The following is a 15,000-nucleotide window of genomic DNA, read 5'->3' as shown; positions in this document are numbered from 1 at the left end:
GATTAATAGCTATTTAACTGTCTAATAAGTCACGCGACCCTTTTCTCATTAATTACCCGTTCCTATTGAACATAAACACACATACGAGAGTAATTATCTAGAGCCATCTCAAGAGTAAGAAAGCATTTTCCTCTTTTAACTATCCCGACCCCGCTTTAGCGTGAATATTTTGACAGATAATAATGAATTGCTGGTCACATGAGCAAAATTTGAACTTCAAAAGTTGCAAACATCGCTAATGCCGTCAAGCCTTGTTTGAGGTTCATTTTTCAAGAGGACTGATAGAAGGAATCGGTTGTAAACAGCATTTAACAAAACATGCATTTTTAATTAGGTGGTCATGCCTTAACTGGCCCGAGGGTTTTTATTTATTAAGCGGCAGGGTTAAAGTACACGGTTAGCAGACCTAAACTAGTATTAGTTAACTGATCTTTTTTTCTCCTTTTCTCAGTGATGATCTCGGTGAAGATGTTTTGTTTCATGGCCCTGAGTGTCCTTATATGTACAAGGGCAAGAGAGATCTCAATTTTGAGGAAAGGTTTAATGTGTTAGTTGCAAACGTCGATTCAAGAAAAATATGCTCAAAACAACCACTGCGTGTACAGGAAAACGCGGCATTTGTCATTCAGAGGTCCGCATTAAAAGATAAAGGTGACTGGTTGGTGACCGATCTTGGCTCTTTCACTAATTTCGGTCATGGTCGAAAAGTCTTCCAAGTTGAAGATGGAAACATACTATCAAGTAGACGGTTGCCTAGACGTGTACAAGATAGGTTTGACTTGGAGGAAGATGAATACCTCGTTCTCAGTACCTATTGGAAACATGCAAAATACAGTGATTTCTCAAGAATCACCACAGTCGTTTCTCAGAAGGATGGCCAGGAGCTTGACCTTGCCTTGGTGCAGTAACAGTATGAAGGAGAGGAACACCATAGTCCGAAGAAAAACCCACTCATTCCGACTGCTTCAAGTACAAGACGGTCAATTGAAGCTAAAGTGAAACATCCCATGGGGCCTTCGACCATATACGATAAAGTATTTGAGGAGGCTGGTGGGATAATCGAAGTTGAAGCAGTTTCAAACGCACCACGGAACATAAAACAAGTAAAGAACGCGAGAGTCAAGCTGAAAAGAATAAGTACCGGTAGTGATGAAGATGAATTCTACTCTCTTCTTGCACTGGAAAGAGACATAGCTGGATCGTGTATTAAAGATCTTCAGTGGACACCATCGCCAAGGGTCGTGTATGTAGCAGAGTGGCAGATGGCTGAAAGTGTCGAAAATTGCTGTAAGCCAGACTCGACATCTGTGCTATCAATAAACACCACATTTAATGTTGGACAATTTTACGTTACTTCCACAACGTACCAGAATCCCAAGTTCATTAACCAACGTACAGGGAAGTCTGTCAATGTACCTGGTCCTGCGCTCTTCCATGTTCGGCAAGACGAAACACAATTCCTCTTCTTTTGCAATACCCTGCTTGAGGCTAACTACGGCTTTGAAAAAGTTCGATTTGTTGGCGGAGATCGTGACAAGGGACAGAAGGGGTTTCTGAAACCACTGAAAGGAGCGACTTACTTGCCATGTAAGAAACACATCGAAGATAACATGAAGACGAAAATGCAGAGCCTTCAGTTGGATGGATCCGAGCGAAGTATGATCCTTGAAGACGCTTTTGGCGGTACAATCCATCCCAAAAGAGGCTTAGTAGATTGCAGTACAACTGAGGAATTTGAAACCACTTTGGCAGAAGTTTCACGAAAGTGGGATCAGCGGTTCACATTGTACTTTATCCAGTGTATCGCAGACGACATACAAAGATGTATGGCACCTGGAATTCGAAGAGAATTAGGACTAAAGGACGACGTTTTCTACAATAACGCTGCAGAATGCCACAATTTCCGGTACAAGCTGAAGGTTGAAGAGGATAAGGCAGCAACAGCCGTTGCAGGCTTTCCAAAAAAGTCATGTTCCTGGGTTGAGGCGATCGAGAGTTACAGACGGATGGTCCAGGAATGCAGAAACAACATACAGAGAGCCTTTATTGGGGAAGGACCATTCACTCTTGCTCCGGACTGGAAAAGCCTCGAGGTCCCTGCTGTTGAATGGATCAGGGGCACCCAACGTCAAGTTTCGGAAAATATCTGTTCGGAAGACGATTTGAGATCTAGAATTTTCGTTTTTTGTTGTAAAATTCCTTGCTTGCCTGCCTGTCCTAGGATTTTCGAACATCTAAAACATGGTATAATTGCCCATTTTTAACGGATTTTTACCCTAAAAAGGTCACCTAGAATTTTCGGGAGTCTTTTTTCTGGCTGAGATTTTCGAAAAGGAAAGTTTTGATACCTATAATTTTCGGATCACTAGACTTTCAGCTAGGGAATCCGAACAGATGAAAAATTCTTAGGGCATAAAAATATGCTTATATCTACCGTTTAAATACTAAAATACGATTAACAATGCTATGTTTAAGTGGTTTTGAACTATATTCTCGTTGGGTGCCCCTGATGGATGTCTAAAACACCCGAGGAAAGAAGAAGACACATGGCTAAAATAGACCCCTATGCAAAGCAAAGTGCTGCTTCTTTTGGCCCGGTAAGCCTACCTTCTGGCACAAATGAAGACTCCAAGGACGACGATGTTGTAATTGTGGAGGATATATGCGAGACAACTGTTGCTGCAAGTCCGGATCCTGCTACCTGGCTCTGCAGCTTTGATGATTCCGGATTACCGAATCATTTGCGTGGTTCCTGGAACAACGCCCAACAGATTTTGGAGCTGAATGGAGTAGGACGGTTTCCGGGAAATGACCCCAGAATGGCTGTTATTTCTTTGACAAGTGGTACCTGCCATAATGTTTCATACAGTGGAGTATCCAAGAAACCACTTTCGTGCGATGATTAGTGCCCAGGTTTTAAATCACAGCATATCTGTGCACATACTATAGCTGCTGCATGCTTCAATGGCTGCCTGGAATCCTACTTGTGCTCGTACACACCTCGCCTTTCGACATTAGTGAACAGCTCTATTCCTATCCATACTGGGAGAAAGGACAACGAAAAAAGGCAGAGGAAAAGAACAAGTAATGGGTTGAGGGACGTATCTGGCGACAGTGTTCAACACATTCCTGAAGACATTGGAACTGAACAGAGGACCGATGACCTGGAAGTAATATTCATCAGGGACACTGCAGCCTGCAAATGTTATGGTTGCAATGGAGCGGTAAGGTCAAAGCCCTCTGAAGATCCTCCGGCAGCTCCTTACGACATATTTCTACGAAGGAAGGAATACAATGTATACAGAAAGAAAGGATCAACAAAGATGTGCATAGCCAAAACCAAAGAATTTGTTTATTACCACCCACTTAAGGCATGCTTACCAAAGGAGATAACGCGTGATGAACTAATTATTTCAGCGAACACTAGAAGTTGACTTGAGGCCAGCCATCGCGAGGTCATCTGGAGGGAATTTGGACTCTCTGAGTGAACTAAGACAGTTTAGAAAGTTAAGGGATTGGACTCTTCGTACAATGAAGAACTAAGTTTTTACTTTACATGTTTCAGTTGATGATTTCGTAAACCATTGAACCCTTTTTTCTCGATAAAGAACTATTTCAGCCTGGATGTTTGACTTTTGTCAATTTTGATCATGAATATTTTGTCTTTTCAAAACTTTCTTCTGATAAGCATTGAACACTATTTCAAGTAAAAGTTAATCTAATGTTATAAAATTGTTTTCTTCTACGATGACTTTTAAATAGTAGTGTTCCTATTTGTAATTTCAAGTTAGCAAAATAAATAATACAGTGTTGTGTTACTGTGCACCAGAGGTTAAATTTCGACTCTTACGTAAAATCGACATACCTACACATCGGAATCATTCAAAATTCTAAAACAAAAACACTCGAATACTTTTATACGGTCCAGGCTTCTTTCGCACACCATTTTCAGTAATTTTTCTTATATACCTATGGAATACCATTTGGGGATTTACGGAGTACCGTAAGGGTTTAAAGAACAGACAATATACTAAGAAAGATACTCACTTTTAAGGCGCCTTGACTCTCTATTTCAAGATTCTATCGCCTTCTTGGCGCTTAATCGCCATAAACAACACAGTCTTCGTTCATAAAATACGCGTGCGCATGATCTGATCGCGTGGTAATAAAACGTACACGATGCTATTTCACTAAGCGATAGCTTTATGTGGATAAAGAATGGTAATAAAAGGACAAATCCTCTAAAAAACAAAAAGAAAGTGGCAACTCACCTCGTAGTCGGCCATCTTTGCAACCATGTGCTTTACTACTAATCACGTGATCTCTTAGCTTTGTCCCTTCTGGGGTAGGGTGGATTTCATTACTATTGGAGACCAATAGTAACGTCCCAGTAAAGCATTAACAATACATTATTACTAGAACAAGAAGGGCTAAAGAAACTTTGGATAAATGCGGATTTCAAGGTCATTAAAATCTTAGACAAGGAATCTTAGAGAAATGGGACGACATCATCGGGTTAGTAGGGATGAATGGAGAATATTAAGTAAAAGAAGGACGAAATAAACAGATACCAACCAAATACGAACTCACCGCAAATTCACAAGTATTTTTCAGTGTGACCTGTAACCTGTGACCTGCACCTGTGACCTGGACCTGTGACCTGCCCTGTGACCTGTGACCTGTAGTTTAGCCCCGCCGGCACACTTGGTAATATTTGAAATACAGCTCACTTTGATTTCGGCTCGACGGGCGATAGATTATTGTCGAAGTCCATTACTCGTCGCTTTTAAGATTCCACCGCCTGTATATCCAATTGACTTGCCATTATTGAGCTTCATAAGGGTATATTGTTCAAAGATACCTTCACCAGAGTATTTTGTTCAAAGATCCACTAAAACGTTACATGACTTTCGACGCCATTGCCGGTTAAGTTAATCGTTCTACTGTGTCCACCAGAGAAATCTACGCATTTCCCACTACCCTCTCGATCCTAAGAAAATACGTGCAGAAGGCTCTTAATGCACAAAGACACCACTTAGCAGGGGAGTAACAGGCAAGACTTTTACCGACACGGACAAAAAAAAAAGAAAACAAACAAACTAAACGAAGACCCCGACTGGGTCTGCCATACTGGCAATCCAATAAGGAGAAAAACTAACGTAACCGTGAAAAAGGGCTATTTTCTAACCGAAGGCATGTGTCACAGTGGTGTAAATTGCCTCAAGTGGCAATTTGCTTTTCGTGACCATTTTAATGAGTTTTATTTGTGTATATCAGTAATGTCCGTGATGAAATTTATATCTATACAATATCCAAAACTATTGTTCATAATCAATGCTTCAAGCGGAAAAACGAAAGCCAAGCTATGTTATCAAGGAATTATCATAATTCTTTGCATTCCCTTTTATACGAGATTGAATTACTGTTTTATTTGTTCACGTTGGATAAACATTGTTACAAGGATTGGAATTATGTGGAAAGTTCGCGAAGGTCAATGTCACGCAATGTGTTGTTTCAAGAATTTTCTAGAACTGTGACTCATCAATTTCAAAATAGTCTGTGACTCGTAAGTTTGAAAATAGAGTTTCTTGTAATACCTGTAAATAGTAACTTTTGGAAACTTCTAAACTCTCTTCGTAAACTTATATAAGCGGCTCTCTAGTCAGGTGGTTGTTGTTGTTGTGATTGCCGCAAAATATCATGATAATATCGAAATAACATATTTTAGGATAACCATCTCAAAATATCAGTGTCATTATCACAATATCAAATCACTCATGATACTTTAATATTGTGCAATCCCGCACCAGCTTCTCAGGTGTCATATGGCGGCAAAGTTGAATCAAATACACATGTACTTGTAAATGTAAGATACTGTCAGTGGAGCTGACGAAACATGCAAATTTAACATGCAAATTTAACAAATTACAAATATACAAACAAACAAATAAAAACGAGACATTACTATTGAATGATTCAATGTGCTTCATCTATCACCAATGCCCGTACATGTACATTTCTCCGATAGTAGCTGGACAAAATATTAAAGGTCTCTACACTGCCTGCAACTTGCTTTCTGCACCTCGGGGTGGGTGAAGATTAACTTACATACATAGTCTGAAGGTCGTCAATTGCAAAACATTCTCTCTTCGATATCAGCACCACAAACACGCAAACTTGTACAAGCGATACCAACTGAGTTGAGTTTATTTATTTGGTCATCAATTAAGGCACCCTTTCGCAGTAAGCCGAGTGACATTTGCCTGGAAGAGTATATTGTTCCAAGCCAAGCTGGCGTGTCAATCAAATACATCAAAATGTGAATGATCTCGTTTTCAAAGATAAAGTGGAACGAAGTACATCATAAAAGTGATTCCTATTCGCTGACTATTAACAGTTGACTCTGAAATGGGTTTTTTCCATTTCCATTCGCTCACTGAGGATGTGCTTGTTTTCTTTTTCATGCGAAAAATCCATTACGAAAGTAATGAATTCCAAAGTAAATTTCACTCGAAAAACCAGTTGATCCAACGTACACCGACGGAATATTGTCCACTTGAACACTATTTTCTGGCTTCCGGAAGATGCCCTTACAGATTTTTCAAATTTTCCGTATTGAACAAGAAATCGGAAAACCTGGACTTATCATTTGCTGCAACCGCTTCAGTACGTTTGAGTAAACGCACCATAGCAAGTTTGTTTACAACTGAACGCTTAAGTGATCGAAGCTTTATTACATTCTCTTACTTTTTTGGTCAATTATTGTGGCGTGACATGTAACCTGAAGCTCAAAAGAAAGTGGGCATCCACCGAGAATAGGCAGGTGTTTTTCTCTCCGCTCTTCCCCCCCCCCCACACACACACACACCCCGTCCTTTTGTCACCCGGTCCAGACCTATCCCACTCGCTTCCAATATGGCGTCTAATACGTGTTTCTTGGCGACAACAACATCTACCGCCATCAAGTGGGCTAGCTAATTCCATGATTGTTGAGTGTAGATTTCTTTCTATGAGGGTATGATCTTGCCAACTCAACTGATTCTTTTATTCAGCTAGCAAAGATCGTTTCTGTAATTATAGGTAGAGGTTGCATTTCTTAGAATAGCTTCAGACTTCGCATTTGTTGATTACTTTCTATTCGTCGTTGTAGGGTGTTATTTTTCTCCTTGAAGGTCCAGATGTATTTTGAAACTGTCTCGTTTCGCCTGTTGGTATGCGGTAAGCGTGTTGTATGGTTTCTGTTTCCGTCTTTGAAATATGTATCTACAGTCCTGGTCAAAGGTTGTTGGGAAGGTTGCGCGCATCACTTCATTAACTAACTATTGGCTGTACTATTTGGGAAATACCATGCTCATGTGTCCCCACTCCTCCATATTTAATGTTGGAAGAAGAGTCACCATTTTGTTGATAAGGGGGAGGGAGGTTATCTCTAAAGTGATGGTTCCTTCCCATAACTTTTGTCCATGATTGTAGTCCACGTTCTTGATTTAGTTACAACAGTCTCCTAGTAAGACAAATTATCTTTAGTTGTAGTTTTACTGAATAATGCTGTTTCTTTCCTTTTTAAAGTTTCTGGGTGCTTTTTCTTTTTGTTAGGGCGTCGAATAATTTTATACATGCGTGAAAGGACAAGAAATATCATTGAATCGAATTCTGTTCAAGCCGCCTGATTTTTTCTAAGACTTCTTAAACGACAATTATTATTTATTATCAGTATCTGATTCAGTATCGTTCTTTTGCAATTAGCGATATTGTTGAACGTTGCACATCTGTGAAGAAAGAAAACTATAATTGGAATTGCATAAATTGTTATACATGACAGTTCTCATGACATAATGATTTAAAATTTGGCTTATTTCCACTTACCACAAACCAGATGACAACCCCGGCAAGAGAAGCAGAGATCAGAATAAATACTAATATGGGCCAACCTTGAAGCACGGACAGGAGCAACTGAGTGCCGGACACATTTCCCCTTATTAGCACCGCTACACCTGGGGACTCAAGAAATGCGGCGAAAGGAAATCGACGCACTGTTAAGGCTTCCAGTTTCGCCCCCACGGGTATTATAACGTCAAACTGATTGATAGCGAGAAGACTATCAAGGCTTTCGGGTCCCTCGAAGGGACTTCCATAGTTGAAGTTTGAATCTGTATGACAGCAGCGCTTCAAAACTTTATCTAAGATGACAGGGAATATCCCGAGCAATCCCTGCGTGTTTGCTGTATCTTCATTTTTATCTTCATGATCGGGGTCTGAGCTGAAAATGTATGGCTCGTGGCTCCACCAAATTACAGGTATCTGCTTTCCGTTGGAGCATTTGCTGTCCAGACCCATCGTTTTCCCTGGAGGGACAATGTATGCTAACAAAAATATCATCTTCAAATACAATTTCTTCGAGTTCACCGCCATGACAAGGTTAATGAACAAGATGAGTCTGTAAAAAGTAAACATACTGATACCTAAACCAATAGAAGTAATAAGCACATTCTACCAAGCTCTCATTTCAACTTACAGTTCTTTGGAATAAATGGAGACTGAAGCGAAAGGGTGTTTTCCTCAAGCCAGCTGTGCAGACCTTTCTAACCGCCGAAATATCTAACAATCCTTAAGCCACTCATACTGAGTTTTTATTTATTTGTTTTTAATGTCTAGGTAACATTGTCAAATTTCGTTCAGGATGAGTAGCATTCTATTTGTAATAATCATTCGGTTGTTTTGAAATTTTTTGTTTCAATCCATCGTTTATTAATTGGCTTGGGCCATAATGATTAATTTTTTATAATTTTTATAATTTGCAAGCCAAATTATTTTCTTGTAGGCAAATAACAGAATGTGTTGCTTAGGCGACCTTATTTCGTTGAGTTCCCGTACAGTATTGTGAAATGTCTTTATTAAAGGAGAAAGAAGGACTTAATATTTCCTTTGATTTGAGTTGGATCACTGAATTAGGTTTTCTTGTTTTGACACCTAATGAAATATTTAAATTCATTCATAATAGAACGATTGATTGTAATGAGTATCTAAAACGATCTCCTTGCCTTTAAAAGGATTGGACTTTGCGAAAAAAATGGCGGAATCTTTTTCGTCATCTACTCTTTTCGCTTTCACAATTATCGTTTACTCTTCCACTCGATGTTTGGCGTCTAGCTTCCAGTATGCGTGCGACAACGGAACTTCGTTTTCTTTGATTTTCTGGGAACAGCGCCCCTATATATACAGAAACGGAGGCGAAGAGGTTAATGGTGCATTACCTGAAATCCTACGCAAAACTTTTAAATCGTGTTGTAAAAGGGATCCCATCATGTCAGGAGAGAAATTAAAATATCCCGAATCGCTGAGAGATACGATTGGAAATCATTTTGATAAGGTTATCCTTCCAGTGGGGCGAAGAATTCGTCGTGAGGAAACGATATTTCTGCGTCCTTTTCTTGGATTAATCGATTCACCAGGAATGGCCGTCATTGTACTGAAGACCACACCGGGACAGGACTTGATAGCCGCTATTCTTCAATCCTGGCCTATTCTTATCTTTATTGTGATGTCTGTATCACTGAGTGCTATTGCTATGTGGGTTTTGGTGAGAATTATGTGCATAGTACTATTATATTGAGACTGTAAAATGGCGTTATGACCTTCGGCATGAATCCCTTTATTTAAATAAAATAAACTGTCCCTTCAAACTATGAGCGGCGGGCAATTTTACTTAAATATTTAGTTCTACCCTCATGGAAAAGGTAACTGACATTTATATCGCGAAAGTTGCATTGTGTAGCTCAGTTGCCGCACGAAAGCACTTCATTAAAGTTTACTCCTGTTTCAATAAGGAAACAAACACCAACTGTAAATGAGAGATTATTATGATTTGGTTTCCATAAGTTAAACGTTATTTTACTTTTCTCGTCTCGCTTCGAAAGAAGTATATTCATAGCTTTCACTATTGTGAGTAACTGAATGTGTACTCAATAATCGTCATGGCTAAAGAACGAACAAAATCTGAAGCTTTATTTTCTCCCATAGGAATATCGCTCAAATCCTGATGAATTTCCAACAAACTTCCCCGAAGGTGTCTTTGAAGCTTTCTGGTGGGCTGCTGTTACTATGACAACAGTCGGGTAGGTTATATCCGGAATGGAAAAATAGGAAGAAAGCATGGCGATACAGATTTTTATAAAAAGATTGAATTCAATTAACTGATTTTGATTGAATAAAAATTTCAATTAGGTGTGGAATACTAAAGTTTGTATGGTAATTTATGTTTTTCCAAAAAACCAGAGATCCAATCGTTGTAATTACAGCCAAGAACATCGTTCTGTCCAGGTGGACTTAAATTTTGGCAGGGGTTTTTTTGGACTTTTTTCTCCAAATCTTTTAGTGCGCAGTTTGACGGAAAATGGCTCATTTGCTGGTGTCTCGTTAAAAAAATTGTGGGCATATGTTTGGCGCTACAAAAAAAAGACAATATTGTATGTGACTGGGTAAAACTCCTTTTGTCATCCTTGTGATTAGGGTACGACTAAAATCAAACGAAAACATCCTATTACATTTAAGAGTATTTTTATTGTTTTCCTTGTTCAATATAGAGATTGCAGGGAGCGAATTTTTCATTCTGCTGTGTTATTGTATCCAGGGAAGCCGGAAGTTGGATCTTCAAATTCATTCCGTTAATGATGGGTACAACTTGACTTAAAAATATCATTTTCATTTAGGCTCATAACCTAGCGTAATGTTGATTTTTGACGAGTGAGAAAAACCGTAGCTCACTGACAAAAAGGATGCAGAGTAGAGAACCAACAAATTCAACCTATGCATGTCCAGGAATAGATCCCTGGACGTCGCTGAGGGGAGGCGAGTGCTTCCACTATTGCTCCCGCTTACGTTCATTTCTTATTTTCTAATATATTTATCGACGTGATAATTTCTTGAAGGTATGGCGACAAAGTTCCTCGTAGTGTATCAGGCCGTCTCTTTGGTGTGGTGTGGATTAATGTGGGTCTTGTCATACTCGCTATCTTCATGGGTATGATCACTGCTTCACTCTCTAGCAACAGCCTCGAGCAAATTAACAACCTTTATGGAATGCCGGTAAGTATGCATGAGAGTTTAAAGTTATTCGCCACATAAGATGATGCTTAGGGTGCGTTCGATTGACCGTATTCCGGAATAAGAATACATGGAATAAAAGTCAGAAATTCACATTAAAATTGTCAAACACCTTCTAAAATGCTATTGTAAACATATCTTTATTATCCTTGTTGCTTCTAAACGCCAGACATACCGTTTTGAATCAGCACTCCACCTATTCTTATTCCGGAATACGGTCAATCGAACGCACCCTTAATTTCATGCAGGAAAAAAAAAGCGTGCCCATTGCCCCAAATAAAGAAAAGTAGCCCCGCAAAATGTAATAATAATAATAATAATAATAATAATAACTAGCAGTTCTCATTGAGAAGTGAGTGCTGCCGGTAAAGGTGTTTTTGAATGCAAATACGACAATGAGAATTTCAACAAAAATATAACTTATTTTATTTGCAAAATGACGTGGTTACATGTATGTTCTTTGAGTATAACATTAACAAGTAACTATTGGTGTTGCTAAGGTTTTTGTTGGGATTATGCTTGTAGTAATTGCTAAAAGTGGAAAAGAAATATATTGGTTAACGAAAACGGAAGGTGTAACGAATAACACTGTCTAACGCAACATGTAATAATAAGGACTTTTTAACTGATTCTTAGGACGATTAGTGACACTTCCTTATGTCTATCTAGCGCAACGTGGAAATAAACTAAATACTTGGTGTAAAAACAGTCACTGTGGTGTAACAACAGTTACTACATGTATAACGGCAATAACGGGTTCATGAACTGATCGTTATAACAATTATTGACAGTGATACTGTGTAACGCAACGTGTAATAGACTATTTATTTCGTCTAACATAAATCGACTGAATTCGATCGATTGAAAAGCAAAGCTGCAAGTGACATAATTGCACACTGTCGGCCTGTAGAATGTTCACTGGAAGCTTCATGACCTTGATGAATGCTTCCTCGAATAGAAGTAATCATAATAGATCAGCGAAAAGTGCCAAAACTCACCTGTAAACAGCGAAACCTTGACTCTGATCAAATGTATTTATAACTTGCCACGAGCACATGCGATTTCCGCTGAGCAAGCACATGTCAATTTTTCTTATAAGACAGCTGCTGATTGGCTAGACTGCGCCATGTAACAGGATTTCTGATTGGCTGTTTCTTAATGCGAACGATGGGTCGAACCGTCGAACCGTCGAACCAAAATTTCTCGATGGCTTCAAGAATATGAAGGCTGCCTATCGGCCGTGAGATTTAAACTGATTAAGTGAAGTAAGAGCATGGGTGGATTCAGGTAAAGTATTCCAAAGTTTAGCAATGGGAGCTTTGTGCTGCACTTGCGAATTGCCAACGTTTAGCGCTGGGGTGAGCATAACCAGAAAAATGATCTTACAAGAGATCTCTTGATCAGAAAGGGCAGGGGAAACTGGTATTCTCGACATTGTAGAAAAGGAGTAGTGAATTTTAAGCCTGATGACTCGGGTATACTTGCAAAAACAGGAGATGAACCTACAACCCAGTAAAACACGCTTTAAAATGCAAGGGCATCAATCTGAACTGCTGTAAGACTTGTCAGGTGGGACAAAGCACCCCAGCATCAGTTTATCTTTGCCGTTTTTCTGGAAGACGCTGGGCAAACAATCATACCATTGCGTTGGATAATTGTAGAACTAAGAGTTCTCTCGGATTACTGAAGTGCGTTCGACGGTCTCTTGGGAGGCAAAGCAGAAGGGTAGGGAAAGAAACGGGTTTTGCTAAAAGCAGGCCCGCGGCCCAGCGGCCCGCGGCCCACGGCCCGCCACGACCCAGCGGCCCGGCGGCCCGAAGGCCCAGCGGCCCGCGGCCCGCGGCCCACGGCCCGCGACGGCCCGGCGGCCCGGCGGTCCGGAGGCCCGGAGGCCCGGTAGCCCACTCCTCATTTTCCACGTTTTTTCTGTCCAGCGGTAAATCCACGCGCATGCACAGATATGCGTCGGGTTTGGGCGTGCAAAATGGACGACGGTGAGTTTGAATTCGTTTACCATTTTAATCATTTGAATCCTTGTTTCTGTTTGTTGTTGTAAACAGATGAACACATGAGAGAATGACAACATTTTTCACTTAGCAACATGCAACGAAAGAAAGGATCGAAAAGGATTGAAATGATTATTAAAATGGTAAACGAATTCAAAGTCACCGTCTTTCATTTGCGCGCCCAAACCCGATGCAAATCTGAGCATGCGCGTGGATTTACCGCTAGACAACAAAACTGTGTGGGCCTCCGGGCCACCGGGCAGCCGGGCCGCCGGGCCGTCGCGGGCCGCTGGGCCTTCGGGCCGCCGGGCCGCTGGGCCGTGGCGGGCCGTGGGCCGCGGGCCGCTGGGCCGCGGGCCTGCTTTTAGCAAAACCCCTGCGAAGCCACCACTGCCCATAGATGCCAAGTCTCCAGCTTTCGGCTGGAGACTCCAGTTCTCAGACTCAATCTCCAGCTCTCCAGCCGAGCAAGCAAAATCTCCAGCTGAGCTAGGGTTAACAAATTTTGTAATAAATGTATCATATAAATTATTATTCCACAAACGTAATGATCTGAGAAATCATGAAATAGTGTCAAATTTTGAAATTCTAAACCCCAGAGCCCTTTTCTTCTCACTGCTCGTGTTTGTTTACCCGAAGTGACCTGGGTTCGACTAGTTTTTTGCGCATGTCTAGCGTGACAAGTGACGCTCTCTCTCCAAGCGTTCGCCATCTTTGTCCTGTCTTTTGATCTGTCGAATATGTCACAGTCAGAGTATTCAGAACTTTCTAGTAGTGAAGAGATATTTGCTGCTTCTGCTGGACCTTCGGCACCCAAGAAATCAAAGAAGGAAAAGAAAAAGAAGTACAAATGCAAGTACAAGAAGCATATATGCCAAGTCTCCAGCTTTCAGATTCAATCTCCAGCTCTCCAGCCGAGCAAGCAAAATCTCCAGCTGAGCTTGGGTTAACAAATTTTGTCATACATATATCATATATAATTATTGTTCCACAAACGTAAAACTGTTCATGATCTAAGAAATCGTGAAATCGACGAGAAATCAGCAGCAAATTGACGAGAAATCAAGAAATTCTAGACCCAAGAGCCCTTTTCTTCTCACTGCTCGTGTTTGTTTACCCGAAGTGACTTGGTAAAATGTGTCATTAAATTACCTCAGAATGCAGGAAAAGTGATCTAGGAGAACTCAGATTTAATTTTTTTCCTGGTGAGGGAGGGGGGGGGGGGATTCCCCCGGACCCCCAAGAAGGTAAGGTAAGGTAAGGTAACTTTATTTAAAGTCGCAAACGTAGGGAGAGGTTGCCCAAATCTCCCGAGCCAGTGGCTCATGTTAAAAACGCACGACTATTTACAATATCATAACTTATTACTATTTACATATAAAAAATAAAAATTCTAGAAGAATCCAGAACTGTATTAAAAGATAGTTTAAAAAGAAACTAGTGAAAACATTAAGATAAGAGAATAGCTAGCGTATACAGTTCATACACGGGCACCCTGCAAATTCAACACCGTTAAGACGAGAACGAAACTGAGCCAAAGTGGTCGAGGATTTTGTTATGGCTGATAATTGATTCCAAATGTGGGCAATCTGATACAGAAATGAGTTGTGCATAACGAGGCTGTTATATGATGGCTGCACAACATTTAGGCCATTACCTCGCAAATTATAATTAGTTATCCTAGGTGTAAAAAAAGCGTGCCCATATCGGCCGTATAGCTAAGCATAGATCGTAGGTAGCCGAGTTACCCAGGTTAAGTAAAGACTTAATCGCATAGTGGTTGGCTCGTTCGATGGTATTCTTCAAAGATTTAGATATTCCTAGTAGTAGCGGGCTACAATATTCAATATGCGGTAACACGTAGGCTTTGTACAGAGAGATCACAGTATTT

At 40.4% G+C, this 15,000-nt stretch overlaps 2 protein-coding genes across 2 annotated transcripts in view; one reads left to right on the top strand and one right to left on the bottom strand.

Moving 5' to 3' along the window:
* The window catches only part of LOC137970373 (uncharacterized), a 79,915-nt gene extending 71,304 nt beyond the window's left edge, over nt 1–8,611 (bottom strand). Inside the window, exons 1-2 of the mRNA XM_068816895.1 lie at nt 8,516–8,611; nt 7,867–8,437 (exon numbers count right to left, since the gene is read on the bottom strand). Coding sequence (XP_068672996.1) covers nt 7,867–8,412 — 546 coding nt within the window. The 5' untranslated portion in view covers nt 8,413–8,437; nt 8,516–8,611. The remainder of the gene's footprint in view (nt 1–7,866; nt 8,438–8,515) is intronic.
* A 458-nt stretch (nt 8,612–9,069) lies between these two features.
* The window catches only part of LOC137970730 (uncharacterized), a 43,007-nt gene continuing 37,076 nt past the window's right edge, over nt 9,070–15,000 (top strand). The window contains exons 1-3 of the mRNA XM_068817270.1: nt 9,070–9,580; nt 10,021–10,115; nt 10,929–11,085. Coding sequence (XP_068673371.1) covers nt 9,071–9,580; nt 10,021–10,115; nt 10,929–11,085 — 762 coding nt within the window. The 5' untranslated portion in view covers nt 9,070. The remainder of the gene's footprint in view (nt 9,581–10,020; nt 10,116–10,928; nt 11,086–15,000) is intronic.

This window comes from Montipora foliosa, chromosome 9 (genome assembly GCF_036669935.1).
Source record: "Montipora foliosa isolate CH-2021 chromosome 9, ASM3666993v2, whole genome shotgun sequence".
NCBI classification, from domain to species: Eukaryota; Metazoa; Cnidaria; class Anthozoa; order Scleractinia; family Acroporidae; genus Montipora; species Montipora foliosa.
The sequence above is the reverse complement of the archived record's forward strand: the minus strand, read 5'-3'. Positions and strand labels throughout refer to the sequence as shown.